Consider the following 15,379-nt stretch of genomic DNA (forward strand, 5'->3'; position numbering starts at 1 on the left):
TTTACTTGCTATATTTATGAATGCATTTGTACTTAAAGATGCTACTAATGTAATGCCTATTTGTTTAGTTTTATATTTTATATGATTTTTAACTTGTATGTTTTAATGGATTGTTATGATTATAAATGTTATACTGGAAACTGCCTAGAAAAGCTGATAGGCAATTTATAAAATTTAAATATATAAATACTTGAGTGTAACTGTGGCATTGGTATATTGGATTTAAAATCTGGTTATGATAGTTTTGTGCTAGATAAAAACACAGAATCTTCTGTTGAACTTTTGTAGCATGACAATGTAATAGACAGATAAGTTTGGCTTATACAAAAAGTTAAAGTAAGCAGTAATGTACCATATACAGTAATCCTGTCCCCATAGCTAGGCAGCAGCTGCCTATGCAAATGGTTATAAAATGCATTTTCAAAATTTGCAGGCCAGCAGATGTGGTGCCCGCAAATTCTGAAAGTGTTTTTCAAGAAAAAGCAGTCCAGAGGAAGAACATAAGAAATGCCATACTGGCATCCATCAAGCCCAGTATCCCCTTTCCAACAGTGGCCAATCCAAGTCACAAGTACCTGGCAAGTACCCAAACATTAAATAAATCTCAAGCTACTATTGCTTATTAATTAATAGCAGTTTATGGATTTTACCTCTAGGAACTTATCCAGACCTTTTTTTAAACCCACATCCACTGGCAATGAAGTCCAGAGCTTCACTATGCACTGAGTGAAAAAGAATGGTCTTAGATTTGTTTTAAATGAGCTACTTGCTAACGTCATGGAGTGCCCCCTAGTCCTTCTATTATCTGAGAGAGTAAATAACCGATTCACATTAACTTGTTCAAGCCCTTTCATGATTTTGTAGGCTTCATATCCCCCCCTCAGTCGTCTCTTCTCCTAACATTTTTAGCCTTTCCTCATAGGGCAGCCAGTCCATGCCCCTTATTTTGGTCACCCTTCTCTGTACTTTCTCCAGTGCAACTATATCTTTTTTGAGATACGGCAACCAGAATTGCACACAGCATTCAAGATGTGGTCTTACCATGGTATGATACAGGGGCATTATGACATCCAATGTTTTTAATTTGCCATTCCCTTCTTGATTCTTAACATTCTGTTTGCTTTTTTGATCACCACACCAAGCCAATTATTTCAGTGTATTATCTACTATGATGCTTGGATCTCTTTCTTGGGTGATAATTCCTAAGATGGAACCTAACATTGTGTAACTACAGAAAGGGTTATTTTTCCCTATATGCATCACTTTGCACTTGTCCATGTTAAATTTCATCTGCCATTTGAAAGCTCAATTTTCCAATCTTGCAAGGTCCTCCTGCAATTTACCACAATTTGCTTGAGATTTAACTACTCTGCATAATTTTGTGTCATCTGCAAATTTGATCACCTCACTCATCGTACCCCTTTCCAGATCATTTATAAATATATTAAAAAGCACCGGTCCAAGTACAGACCCCTGAGGCACTCCACTGTGAAAATAGACAATTTAATCCTACTTTCTGTTTCCTATCTTTTAACCAGTTTGCAATCCACAAAAGGACATCACCTCCTATTCCATAACTTTTTAGTGTTCTTAGAAGCCTCTCATGTGGGACTTTGTCGAACACAGTCTGAAAATTCAAATAAGAAGTGAAAGTGATACTTGTACCAGTGACCCTAAACACGAACTTTTGAGGCCTACTGCTATGTATACACACTGAGTAAAAAGTACAGGTCTAAAGTAATGCAAACACAGAGTTTTCTGCCATGTGATGTTTTTGACAACCTTATGAGTGTTTTTCACACAAAGGAGAAAAGACTGTTTCTTCATATCACAGTTGTTATCACCTCCCAAATGAGAAGAAACAACTTGCACCAGAATGAAGAAAATGTCTTTGGTGAAACAGATACCAGCATGAATGTGTATTGTTCTAATACTTGTTTTGCTGATGGACTCTAATGAGCATATGAGAATATTCCTATATATTGGGATCCAGATGACTTGTGTATCCAATCAATCCTTTATCTATAGGAGATGGTGATATCTAATCTGGATCAATGATGGACCATTATAGAACTGAATATTCAAGAGAGAGGCTCGGAGAAAAGGATTCAGTTACCCAGACGGACTGGGACATCTGACGGATGATGAACTTCTGAATGGACACGGTCTAAAAGAGCCTTTGCTAAAGCCTTTTCCCCATGGATTCCCCAAACTCTGCCACAGAGCTTGTTAATAGAAATGTAACTGCTGCAGTAAATTTGCAAGCTAGACTAGACTGCTCCATAATCGAGATGCAACTGTTTGCCAAAATGATAAAGCGGATGGAACAGCTTCCCTATGAGGAAAGACTAAAGAGGTTACAGCTGTTCAGCTTGGAGAAGAGACGGCTGAGGGGGGGATATGATAGAGGTGTTTAAAGTCATGAGAAGTCTAGAACGGGTAAATGTGAATCGGTTATTTACTCTTTCAGATAATAGAAGGACTAGGGGGCACTCCATGAAGTTAGAATGTAGCACATTTAAAACTAATCGGAGAAAATTCTTTTTCACTCAACGCACAATAAAACTCTGGAATTTGTTGCCAGGGGATGTAGTTAGTGCAGTTAGTGTAGCTGGGTTTACAAAAGGTTTGGGTAAGTTCTTGTAGGAGAAATCCATTACCTGCTATTAATCAATTTGACTTAGAAAACAGACACCGCTATTACAAGCATCAGTAGCATGGAATATGCTTAGTTTTTGGGTACTTGCCAGATTCTTATGGCTTGGATTGGCCACGGTTGGAAACAGGATGTTGGGCTTGATGGACTCTTGGTCTGACCCAGTATGGCAATTTCTTAAGTTCTTATCCCTTGAAGGACTTCTGGGCAAAATTAGTGAATTTTTACTCATTTTCTGTCATATCTCATGGAGATATCTGGGAGAATTTTGGGGGTTTTATCTGTCATCCACTAAAAGGGATTTTATGTGGATTAATCCCTTGGTGTCGAGACAGCGTCCTGTTGCAGGAGTGAGGTCATCCCGGCGGCGATGCTGAAGTTAGGGAGTGAACCTGCCGGCCACAACACCCGAGCACAGTCACTGGGGGAGCAATAGGAAGTCACGCTACAAGCGTTGTACCCCCCATACAGCAAGAAAAAAGAAAGAAGATGCTGGCACCAGGTGGGTGAGCCTGCCTCCCACCTGCCCACCGCCATCTGCCTGCGCACCATCCCAGTGAGGTCATCCCAGCGGCGACCCAAATGGTGCTTGCATCGGGAGGCGCACGCACGAAGGAGCACGACAAAGGAGCTTGCCCCCTTTGTGCACCCCTTCATGCACACCCGAAGTGCTAGCCCAAAGTGGTTACTTCACTACCTCCTAGCTGGCTTTACTATATGGCTGGCCTATCTAGCTAACTTCACTAACTAGCTGACTACTCTAACTGGCTGGCTTCACAACCTGGCTAGCTTGCGCCTGAATTAAATAAATCTTAATCTCAGCCCCAAACATACATATCTTAAAATGGAGCCTGTCCACTTTATTGAAATCATCACAGGACGCAGAAAACATAGAAAGCGCCAGAGAGCTACAAAACACAAGCAAAGAGAGCAAAATCCTGATCTATCCCAAGTTAAATAACTACTCTTCTGCAACTTCTCCCTGCCTGTTTACTCTCCTAAATGTGCAATCGCTATAAAAAAAATCCTATTACTAAATGATCTACTGGAGAAACTAAATCCCTCAATCCTCTACATTACCAAAACATGGCTGAAAGATAATGATAATGACCTTCTAAACCAAAATCAATCACCCAACTATGATATCTTTCACTTCCCCAGAAAAAAAGAAAAAGGCAGGGGTCTATTAATCTAAAAAAGAGTTTAAACCCTACAAAGTTGAGATAAACCCTCCCTATGAGGTTACTATATTAAAATCACCACTTCTAAATATTGGTTTGATCTATTGCCCATCTGGAACACTCCAAAAAGTCTACTCACCCCTAATCGAAATCTTGACTAAAGCGTTTCCAGCTCCTGAATCAACTCTAAATGTAGGAGACTTTAATCTACACGTAGATGCATACCTAAATCTACAGCATGTGAAATCTTTCTAAATAAAATAGAAGCTATGGGTTAGACTCAATTTACAATCAAACCCACTCATAAAGCAGGACACATTCTTGACTTAATGTTTGCCAATCACAATAACTGCGTAATCAATTCTTCCCACAATATATTACCTTGGTCTGATCACCAACTAATAAAAGCTGAAGTAACTCTCCTCATCACATAACAAAGAAATGCGCTTAATAATCAATCCTTCACATACAGAAGAAAGATAAAACAAGAAATACTTTAAGAAACAATTAAAAAGAAAATAAATGAATTTGATCACGATAATGCCTTCTCATCCTTTGACTCCTGGGATAAATTCATCAATGAAAACGGTCACCCTATGCCCAATCCAGAAATAAATGTTCCAAAATGAAGGTAACAACTAAACAAAAGAAACCTTGGTACAATGAAGAACTAAGACATACCAAACAAACCCTGAGTAAATCTGAAAAGCAATGGAGGAAATGCCAATCTACAGTTTCACTAGAAAAATACAAATCCCTATTAACAAAATACCGTGAACAAATCAATAAAGCAAAAAAAGAATACTACACAAAACAAATTCATAGAAACATAGAAATGACGGCAGAAGACGACCAAACGGCCCATCCAGTCTGCCCAGCAAGCTTTCACACTTTTCTTTTTTTCTCATACTTATCTGTTATTCTTGGCCCTTATTAACCTTTTGGTTCTATTTCCCTTCCACCCCCGCCATTAATGTAGAGAGCAGTGTTGGAACTGCATCTAAGTGAAATATCTAGCTTAATTAGTTAGGGGTAGTAACCACCACAGTAAGAAAGCTACACCCATGCTTATTTACTCAGACTATGTAATTCAGTCCTTGTTGGTTGTTGTCTGTATATAGATCCACTTTTCTTCATTCCCCCCACCGTTGAAGCAAAGAGCTATGCTGGATATGCATTAAAAGTGAAGTATCAGTTTTTCTCCCCTGCCGTTGAAGCAGAGAGCTATGCAGGATATGCGTAAAGTATCAGACTTTCTCCCCTGCCGTTGAAGCAGAGAGCTATGCTGGATATGCATTGAAAGTGAAGTATCAGACTTTCTCCCCTGCCGTTGAAGCAGAGAGCTATGCTGGATATGCATTGAAAGTGAAGTATCAGGCTTATTTGGTTTGCGGTAGTAACCGCCATAACAAGCAAGCTACTCCCCACTTTTTTGTGAATGCAAATCCTTTTTTCCACATTTCCTCTTGCCGTTGAAGCTTAGAGCAATGTTGTAGTCGCGTTTACCATATGTATGTTTATTGAATAAGGGTATTATCTCCAGGAGGTAGCCGTCATTCCTGCGAGCCACCCACTCTTCATTCACATCCTCTAGACTTTATGGATTCACAGTGTTTATCCCATGCCCCTTTGAAGTCCTTCACAGTTCTGGTCTTCTCCACTTCCTCCGGAAGGGCATTCCAGGCATCCACCACCCTCTCCGTGAAGAAATACTTCCTGACATTGGTTCTGAGTCTTCCTCCCTGGAGTTTTAAATCGTGACCCTTGGTTCTGCTGATTTTTTTCCAACGGAAAAGTTTTGTCGTTATCTTTGGATCATTAAAACCTTTCAAGTATCTGAACATTTGTATCAACAGTTAAAAACCTAATCAAAGACCCATCCTCCTCCATCTCTAATAACTATGAGTTTTAAAAGAACTCATACAATTAATATGCCAAATCTCTGCTAAACAAAATTAACAATCTAAAAACACAATTCTCCACCAGTTCATCAAAGCAGCCTGAAGAAAAACCCAGTCAAGTGAAATGGAACACATTTGACCCAGTATCGAAATTTGAAATAAACCAAATCACCACTAAAATGAAGCCTGCCACCCACCCATTGAACCCTATCCCTGCAAGTACCCTGAAAACAGTAAACAGCATAATAAATAACTCAGATATTCATAACCATAATAAACCACTCCAATAAAGCAAAACAAACTGAAATTAAAAAATAAAACTGGCAGAATAGACAACCGGGACAATTACAGACAGATATTCAACCTTCACACAATTAGAGAATCACTTAGAAGACAATAATATACCATACCCGAACCAATTCAGTTTCAGGAAAAACCACTCAATAGAAACTCTACTCATTTCCTTAGCCGACCCTGTTCTCCAGGGGTTTGACAACAATGAATCAAATATCCTGGTTCTAATAGATCTTACAGCAGCATTCAACACAGTTGACCACTCCCTGCTATGCCACCAACTGAGAGAAATTGGAATAGACTGAAATGTCAACAAATGGTTCTCCTCCTTCCTAGAAGATAGGACATTTCAAGCCAATCTTGACAAATATCTGACACCTTCCCAATTGATACAGGTGTCCCCCAAAGTTCAGCTCTCTCAGCCACCCTATTCAACATTTATTTTCTGTCTATATGCGCACTGCTGGTAAATCTAGGAATCAACTTCTTCCTATATACAGATGACATTCAATTCTACATCCCTTTCAACAAAACATTTGAAAAAACTGCGTCATCCCTGTCAACATACATGATGGGAATATAACAAAAACTCAAGCGAAATGAACTCTAAACACAAAAAAACCTGAAATTGTGTGGACAAGGAGAGATACAACGATTATCAAACCACCAAGTCTACCAAGAGTAGACTAAGAATTATTAGTATTACTCCCTCAGATCAAGTACGAGACCTAGAATGCAAATCGATGAGAACTTCACCATGAAAAAGCATATAAGCAAATTAATTAAAAAAAAAAAAGATACATCAAGCTGAGAATTTTACACCAGCTGAAACTTCTAACAAAAATACAGAATTTCCACACTGTCTTACAAACACTAATATTTTCAGACTTAGACTACTGCAACTCCCTATTACTAGGCCAACTTCAAGCTTACTAAAACCACTAGTGTTACGCCAAAATGCCTCTGCTAGACTATTACTAGGAGCAAGGAAATTTAACCCCATCACACCCTCGCTGATGGCTCTGCACTGGCTTCCTATACAATCCAGAATTCACTATAAAGTATTAACCCTAATTTTCAATATCATCAACAATTCTGACCCACGCTTTTTAGGAGTGACACTTCAATACTACACACCACAGAGAACCCTAAGATCACAAAACAAAGGACTTCTAACGGTGCCTTCTCCTCGGAGCACACATCTAGCACAAATAAGAGACCGAATGTTTTCCACAGCAGGCCCCAAGTTATGGAACTCCCTTCCATAGTCATTTACCCCAGATAACAGAAAAAGAAAGAATTTCAAACGTGAACTGAAAACATGGCTCTTTAGAAAAGCTTACGATTTAACATAAAATACCAATATACTGAAAATCTCAACGTCAATACAACAGACAATGGTAGTGAAGTGAGCAATAAGTAATGATTGATCTAAAGCATATAGGTAGTTGAATTAGAATCTGCGTTCGCTGTAATGCCGACTTTGAAAATGTACGAATATGAAGTCTATAAATCTACTGTCATATTGACCCAAGAATATATCTGCTGTGGTTTTGACCTAGATTAAGAATGCTGGCACAGGTGTAACTCGCATGCGCTGGTCGGCTGCCAGCACGCCATTCCCCAGCCCGGGAGCAGTTTCGGAGGCCTCGGCCATGCCCCTGGAATGCCCCTGAGCCGGCACCACGCCCTCGACACGCCCCCCCCCAAGCAAAGCCCCGGGACTTGCGCGCGCCGGCAGTCTATGCAACTTTGGCTCGGCGCGTGCAGGGGGAGCTAGGGGCAGGTTTTCGGGGGGTACGCACGTATCTTATGCGCATACCCCTTTGAAAATCTGCCCCAATATGAACGATGATTTTGTAAACCGTTGTGATCTTATTTTGGGACAACGGTATTTAAAATGCCTAAATGAAGTTACCTTACAGCTGGGTTACTCTATTTTGGCAATGCTTATAAATTCTGATTATCATGACAGTGCTTGCGCTGTAAACTAAAACTTTAACAAAGCAAAGAAAGAAAGAAAGAAAGAATTGAACCTTATTACTCTTGTTTTACCTATGCTGCTAATTGACCACTTCACAAAAAGTGTCTATATCTGCACCCTAAAGCTAATGAATTTGTATATCAGGTTATTGGCTAAATCTAATAATTTACTGTAAGGTTATCTATATCAGAGATCTTTCTATAGCTGAAGCTTGCACTCGAGATACATTTGGAGGTTATCCACTCAAATATTTGGAGTTACACAGATATTTCTACATACCGGTGAAGGCAGCGGTCTACCTGGGGGGGGGATCAGAGCAGCAGCAAATGAGGTCTCCATCCCTATCCAGCTGGAGTCTCCTGCCTTGGCCACAGTGAAGTGAATGAAGCTGTCAAGTGAAATCTGGCAGGCGACTGGGGATAGATCGGTGCTTGCTTGTTTCAGTGAGGAAAGTGAGTGGGTGCATCTTTTTAGCATAGATTTTCAGTTCAATGGCACACAAATAGCCCATGAGTAATAAAAAAAAGGCATGCTTTTTACATTTAGTGTGCATTTTTTTTTTTTATTCACGGGTTATTTGCATACTATTAGCTTACTGCATCCTGCGGTACTGCAGGCTTTTACTGCACGAGTAAACAAAAACTCATGCTACAATTTTGCTACAATTGGGCTAAGTCACATCGAATGAGTAAAGGAAATGAGCCACAGCCCAAAGGGAAAAAAATTAAAGGAGAATGAAGGCAAAATAATGGGAAAGGCTGATAACAAAACAGCTGTTTTGTTTCTGTGTTACTGATTTTTTAATTGGGTTTGAATATATTTAGCCTTAGCTGACTAACTACCAGAGGAGGGGCAGTAAGTTAAAAGGATTTATGATGTATTAATGCAGTGGTCCCCAACCCTGTCCTGGGGCATACCAGCCAGTCGGTTTTTCAGGATATCCACAATGAATATGCATGAGAGAGAATTTGCATGCTATGGAGGCAGTGCATGCAAATTTTCTCTCATGCATATTCATTGTGTATATCCTGAAAACCCGACTGGCTGGTGGGCCCCCAGGACAGGGTTGGGGACCACTGCATTAATGCTATTTGATTTGATATTATGTAAACAATGTTTTATTTTTAAAAAATATCACAAAACAATTAAGGTTAAAAAAAAAGAAAAAGAAAAAGAAATGGCAAACCTGTTCCAAGAGCTGGGAAGGCCACAGAGGAGCAGGCGAGCTGTTCACACTCCTGCAGCACATCCTGCACACATACTTTAATAGCGGCTGGATCCTTTTTTCCTTTAATATGAATTATTTTCTTGCACATCAGGTTCCCTTGCTGTGTTACTATATATTCACCCTGGGCCTGCAGGGCTAAAAAACAAATACCAGGAGATTAGGAAACCCCATACACAACTGGGGCCATAAAATAGTAACTTGGCAAATAAAATCTGTTTTATTAAACACATTTCCAGAGAGTTGATCCAATCTCTATGTTATTTTTCCCCCCAAATATGGGAGCAAATCACTGGCCTTTCATCTTCAGGAGATTTATCCTATACCATGGAGTAGCTGAAGCTTGATGAACTGAGGCAATCGCTTATTACATCAATACAGCAAGTAAGAGCTGAAACATCCGAGGATAATATTCAAAGCCATTTATAAAAGTAAACAGCTATTTACCTGTGTAAACTGGTTGGCTGTAAATTGCTTATCTGCCCTGCAAGTAAAAATACGCACACTGTTCCCTGCACCGAATGGAAGTGCATTTTCAAAAACTATGCACATGGTTTGGATGGGAAAAGGTATCTACAGGAAAAGCAGGTGCAAATCTCTGGAAGTGCTTTTTCCCCCAAGATAATTCTCAAAGGGAACGTATGCACGTAATCTGCGAGCACCCCTGTTCTAAAAAAAAAACTGCCCATCGATACAAGGTCCAAGAAAAAAATATATATATTCTTAATCAGAATTCCTTTACAAAAACTAAAACTTAAATAGTCTGACTTGCACCTTTTACTACTTACTATAGCAGTACATTGACATTTCAATGCATTTAACCACTCATGCTGGTTTGTAGTAACTAACATTAAAAAAAAAGAACATTGGTATTTTATATACTTTTTCATGTAAACAAATGCCAGGCAGCAAGTGCAGCCATCTTTGGCGTGGAAACACATGCAGTCATTGGCTATATCACTTGTAAAGGGGATTGGTCTGCAGAGGAATAAATTCCCCCTTCCCTGCCAGCTCAGCTTCATCTGGCTAACTGCCTGGATGAGCTTGGTCCTACTTTCTAGTCCAGAGCTGAAAGGGAAGTTGCCACTGAGACTGCACCCTGCTCTCAGAGAGCAGAGGTCACCCCTGCAGTGCTCTTATCCTTGCAGTAGTATACTCTAACAGTAAGGTTCATCCCAGCAGTGCCAAACTCTGATAATGTGGCTCACCCCTGTACTGGTGCTCTAAAGGCAGGGATCAGATTCTTTAACAGTGGGAATCTCTCCTGCAACATTACTTCCCTTTCTCTAGGACCCAAAAACACACCATATTAGATAATTCACATGCAGCTTATCGCTCAGAACCTCAAACACTTTTCCAGCATTGCAGCCAGGCCACAGGGCTGGCCTAGGCCAAGATAATTTTTTTTTTTTTTTTATAACTTTATACATTTTTTTTTTTTGCATAGTCATAGCAGATTAATTACAAGCTAACAGAAAACATATCTTTGAAAATTGCACTTCAGTTTAGCAAATACATCCATAACAGACAGTAGAGAAAACACATCTATAAAGCAGGCAATCCAACCCTGCCACAGAAGCGAGCAGTGAGGGCAGAAATTGTAAACAATTTTTGTGTTCTGCAAGGTACTTTTGAAAAGGCGCTCAAACATCATTATATTTAAATTTCTCATGCCTCAGAACATATTGTATGCACTCAGTATCCGCAATATTTTCTACTTGCTTACGCCAATGTTCAACACATGGGTTTCTTTTCCAGAAGGTTGCAATGGTAAAATGGGCCGCTAACAGTTACTGGCTAATCAAACTTCTATACTTTCTAGGTATCGGCAATCCCTCCCAACGGCCCATAATAGGCGCTATGTAAACAGGGAGATTAATTATAATCAGCTATTTCTTCCATTACTTTATTCCAGACCCATCTAACTCCTATACAGTGCCACCAGATATGCACGTATGCGCCTTTATCACCACATCCCCTCCAGCACTGTGGGCTATATGTTGGAAATAAGACAACAGTTTAGCGGCGTACAATAAGTTTTGTGCAGCAATCGAACCATAAACTCAACTAGCTGCTGAAACAAGGAAAAGAAAATTGATTCTTATAGTACCAAGAATCAGTCCAGAGAAGTGGGTTGTGTATCCCTACCAGCAGGTGGAGTCAGAGAACAATTAGAACTTTGGGCACTGCTACATAACGAGAGTGCCATCTGCAGTCCCTCATTATTGACCTGTACCCAAGCCAAACAACCAATACTAACGGATGACCAAAAACTACTGTCCCCCACTTCGCCCCAAGGAAACAACATGAGTAAAAAACTACTCCAACAATCATATTCTGCAAAAAAGCAGCTCTATGAAAAACGAGGCAAATTGTAGCCTACACAGTCTTTCAGTGACTGAAGTAAGGGCTGGGCCTCTGGACTGATCCTTGGTACTATAGGAACGAAAATTAGCAGGTAAGAACCAATGTTCTTTTCCCAATACGTACAAGGATCAGTCCAGAGAAGTGGGATGTACCCAAGCCACCCTACACTGGGCAGGAACCCGAAAGACCCGCGCATAGAACACTTGCACCAAAGGACACCTCATCAGAGGCCTTAACGTCCAAGCGGTAATGCTTAGTAAATGTGTGCAAAGAGGACCACACCGTCGCCTGGCAGATCTCCTGAGGTGATAGCAACTGACACTCCACCCAGGAAGTAGCCTGAGCCCTGGTGGAATGAGCTCGGAGACCCAAAGGCACTTGGTGGCCGTGGACCAAATATGCTGAAGTAATAGTCTCTTTAATCCATCGAGAAATGGTCGCTTTAGACATCTTGTCCCCTTTCTTTGCACCCCCGAAAAGAATGAACAAATGATCAGAACATCGGAAGTCATTGGTAACCTCCAGATAATGCAATAAGACCCGGTGCACATCCCAAAGATGAAGATCCTTGTCCTGAGGCGACCCCCAAGACCACTGAGGGAATCCTGGCAGGTCCACCGTCTGATTGACATGGAAGGCCGAAACTACCTTAGGAACGAAGGAAGGCACAGTGAGTAAAGTCACCCTATCGTTGTGGATCCCAAGAAAATGGTCAAGACATGACAGGGCCTGTCATTCTGATATCCAACTCGCTGAACAAATGCCCACTAAAAACACGGTCCTCAACATCAGATCCTTCAGGGAGGCCCTGCGGAGAGGATCGAAGGGAGCACTACACAGCACGCACAGTACGAGATTTAAACTCCAATCCAGACACACCACATGGACCGGAGACCGCAAATGCTTAACCCCTTTGAGAAACTGAACAATGTCCGGGTGTGCTCCAAGCGAGCAGCCAGCACACTGTCCCTGCAAGGTACCTAAGGCTGCAACTTGAACCCGAAGAGAATTGAACACTAAACCCTGTTGCAGAAAATCAAGAACCAAAGGGACCTCGACCGTTAAAGGATCACAAAGACGCTGGTGACACCACGCATCAAAAAGCTTCCAGACTCTTACATAGGCCATAGAATTTGTCAGATGTCTCACCTGCAGGAAAGTGGGAATAGCCTGCTCGGAATAACTGCTCAAGCGTAAACGTTGCCTCTCAAAAGCCAAGCTGTGAGAAAGAAGCGATCCTCCCGATCTGAAAATATAGGACCTTGTCGAAGTAGACGTTGGAGATGAGCCAGCTGCAAAGGACCCTCCAGGGTCAAGTGAATCAGAACCGCGAACCATGGGCTACGCGGCCACTCTGGAGCCACTAGAACCACCCTGCCTGGATGGAGTTCTATACGAAGGAGAATCTGGCCGATGAGAGGCCAGGGGGGAAAGGCATACAACAGAATCCCCGTTGGCCAGGGGCACACCAGAGCGTCGAGCCCAACGGAGTCTTGTTCTCTTCGACGGCTGAAGAAATGTTCTGACTTCGTATTCTCCCGCATTGTCATCAGATCCAACTGTGGGATGCCCCACCTGGCACAAATGAGGTTCCACGCTTCGGGAGACAGTTCCCCACTCTCCCGGGTCGAGTTGTCGCCTGCTGAGAAAATCTGCCTGCACGTTCTCCACTCCGGCAACATGAGACGCGGCAATTCCCCCGAGATGACATTCTGCCCAGGCAAACAGGAGACGCGCTTCGAGCGCTACCGCTGGGCTTCTCGTCCCACCCTGACTGTTGATGTAAGCCACAGTCGTCGCATTGTCAGAGAAAACTCGAACCATTCTGCCCTGAATCCAAGGTAGGAAAGATTGCAGGGCAAGGCGGACAGCTCCTGTCTTGAGCCAATTGATTGACCATGAGCCTTCTGTTGGAGACCAAAGCCCTTGAGCAGATTTGTCGCGAACACTGCTCCTCAACCGGAAAGGCAGCCAATTTGATGGGTCTAAGTCCACCTCCCTTTCCAGATTGTTGCGCGAAAGGCACCACGACAGACTGAGTCTGGACGCGGGAAGGAGGGCCAACAGAGGTGTAACTGTTCCGACACCGGACTCCATCCAAAGAACGCTGCAACGCCCGCAAGTGAGCGAACGCCCACGGGACCAACACCAAGGTGGAAGCCATGGAGCCCAGCATTTGCAGATGATGCAATACAGTGAGACATTTCCTGAGCAGAAACGCCTGGATCTGGCTCTGCAAATTTGGCACGCAAACAGACGCCAGAAAGACTCAGCCATGTAAGGTACCGAACCGTGTGTGTTCCAGGTGACATTTCTGCACCACCCAAGAGACCGTAAGGTGAACATTACCATGCGAACTGATCTTTCGCAGTCCTCCCATGACTTGGCGCGAATCAGCCAGTCGTCCAGGTACGGATGGACGAGAATCCCTTCCTTGCGAAGGAAGGCCACTACCACCACCAGAACTTTGGTGAATGTTCAGGGAGCCGAAGCGAGCCCAAAAGGAAGGGCTCGAAACCGGAAGTGTTGCCCCAAAACCTTGAAGCGGGGAAACCTCTGGTGACTCAGCCAGATTGGAATACGTAGATATGCTTCTGTGAGATCCAGAGATGCTAGGACCTCCCCTATTCAGACAGCCGCCATTACTGTCCGCAGAGTCTCCATGTGAAAACGAGGTATTCGAAGACAACGGTTCCCCTTCTAGAGATCGAGGATGGGACGGAATGTGCCCTCCTTCTTGGGAACCACAAAGTAAAACGAGTAACATCCCTGGCCCTGTTCTGCCTCTGGCACTGGGACAATGGCCTGGAGATCAATGAGGCGCCGCAGGGTCTCCGCACTGCATTCTGCTTGATGCGCGAGACCACATAGGACTCCACAAACACCTCCCGCATGGGACGGGATAACTCCAGAGCGTATCCGTCTCTGATCACCTCCCAAACCCCAGTGGTCTGAGGTAATCCTTGCCCACTCCGTGTAAAAGTTGGATAATCTGCCTCAGACAGCTTCGACAACGGAATGGGGACTCGTGGCTTCACTGGAAGGTCTTACTGCCTCCTGTCCCGAGGTGACTCGAGTCCCGATCGGGGCGACGACCACCTTGAAAGGACTGCTGGTGACCTGGAGCCTGTTTGGGCGTGGACAACAAGTAATATCTGCCGGATCGAAAACGGTGTGAATCTCGAAAACGAGTCCTAGAAGGAAAAACCTTCCTAGTAGACCTTCTATCTTCCGGCAACTTATTGCCCTTGGATTCTCCAAGCAGTTGCACCAACTGAGCAAGTTTCCCCTGAACAGGAGTTTATTCTTGAACGGGAGGTTACACAGCTGAGATTCCAAGGACAAATCTGCTGACCAATTGCGCAGCCAAAGCAGGCGACGAGCCGCCACCACAGAAACCATGCTTCACGCCGAGGTTCGCACCAGGTCATAAAACGCATCTACCACATATGCAATGCCCGCTTCCAAACGGGCGCCCTCCATGACGGCAGTACCACCGGCAGCTGAACTGGTGTTAGAGCCTTGAACCCAACACAGACACGCCCTCTGACTAAGGCTAGCGCAAATCGCCGCCCGAAGACTCAAAGCAGACACTTCAAAGACTTGCTTCAACTGGATCTCCAGCTTGCGGTCCTGCCTGACTTTCAAGGCAGCAGCCCCCGCCGCCGGAATAGTGGTCTTCTTGGTCACTGCCGATACCGCCGTGTCCGCCTTCGGAATCTTCAGCTCCAAAACATCCGCCAAAATAGGGCACAGCTTTGCCCACCTTCA

The 15,379-nt window shown here is 43.1% G+C and overlaps 1 protein-coding gene across 4 annotated transcripts in view; it reads right to left on the minus strand.

Annotated features, from left to right (window-relative positions):
* The window catches only part of PARP14 (poly(ADP-ribose) polymerase family member 14), a 183,568-nt gene that overhangs the window by 59,582 nt on the left and 108,607 nt on the right, over positions 1 to 15,379 (minus strand). For all 4 annotated transcript variants that reach the window (XR_003857327.1, XM_029605294.1, XM_029605293.1 and 1 more), the window contains one exon: positions 9,203 to 9,379. Coding sequence is in view for 3 of the 4 variants with exons in the window: in XM_029605294.1 (XP_029461154.1) it covers positions 9,203 to 9,379 (177 nt within the window). In the remaining variant the exon portion in view is untranslated. The remainder of the gene's footprint in view (positions 1 to 9,202; positions 9,380 to 15,379) is intronic.

Source organism: Rhinatrema bivittatum, chromosome 6 (genome assembly GCF_901001135.1).
Source record: "Rhinatrema bivittatum chromosome 6, aRhiBiv1.1, whole genome shotgun sequence".
Taxonomy (NCBI): Eukaryota; Metazoa; Chordata; class Amphibia; order Gymnophiona; family Rhinatrematidae; genus Rhinatrema; species Rhinatrema bivittatum.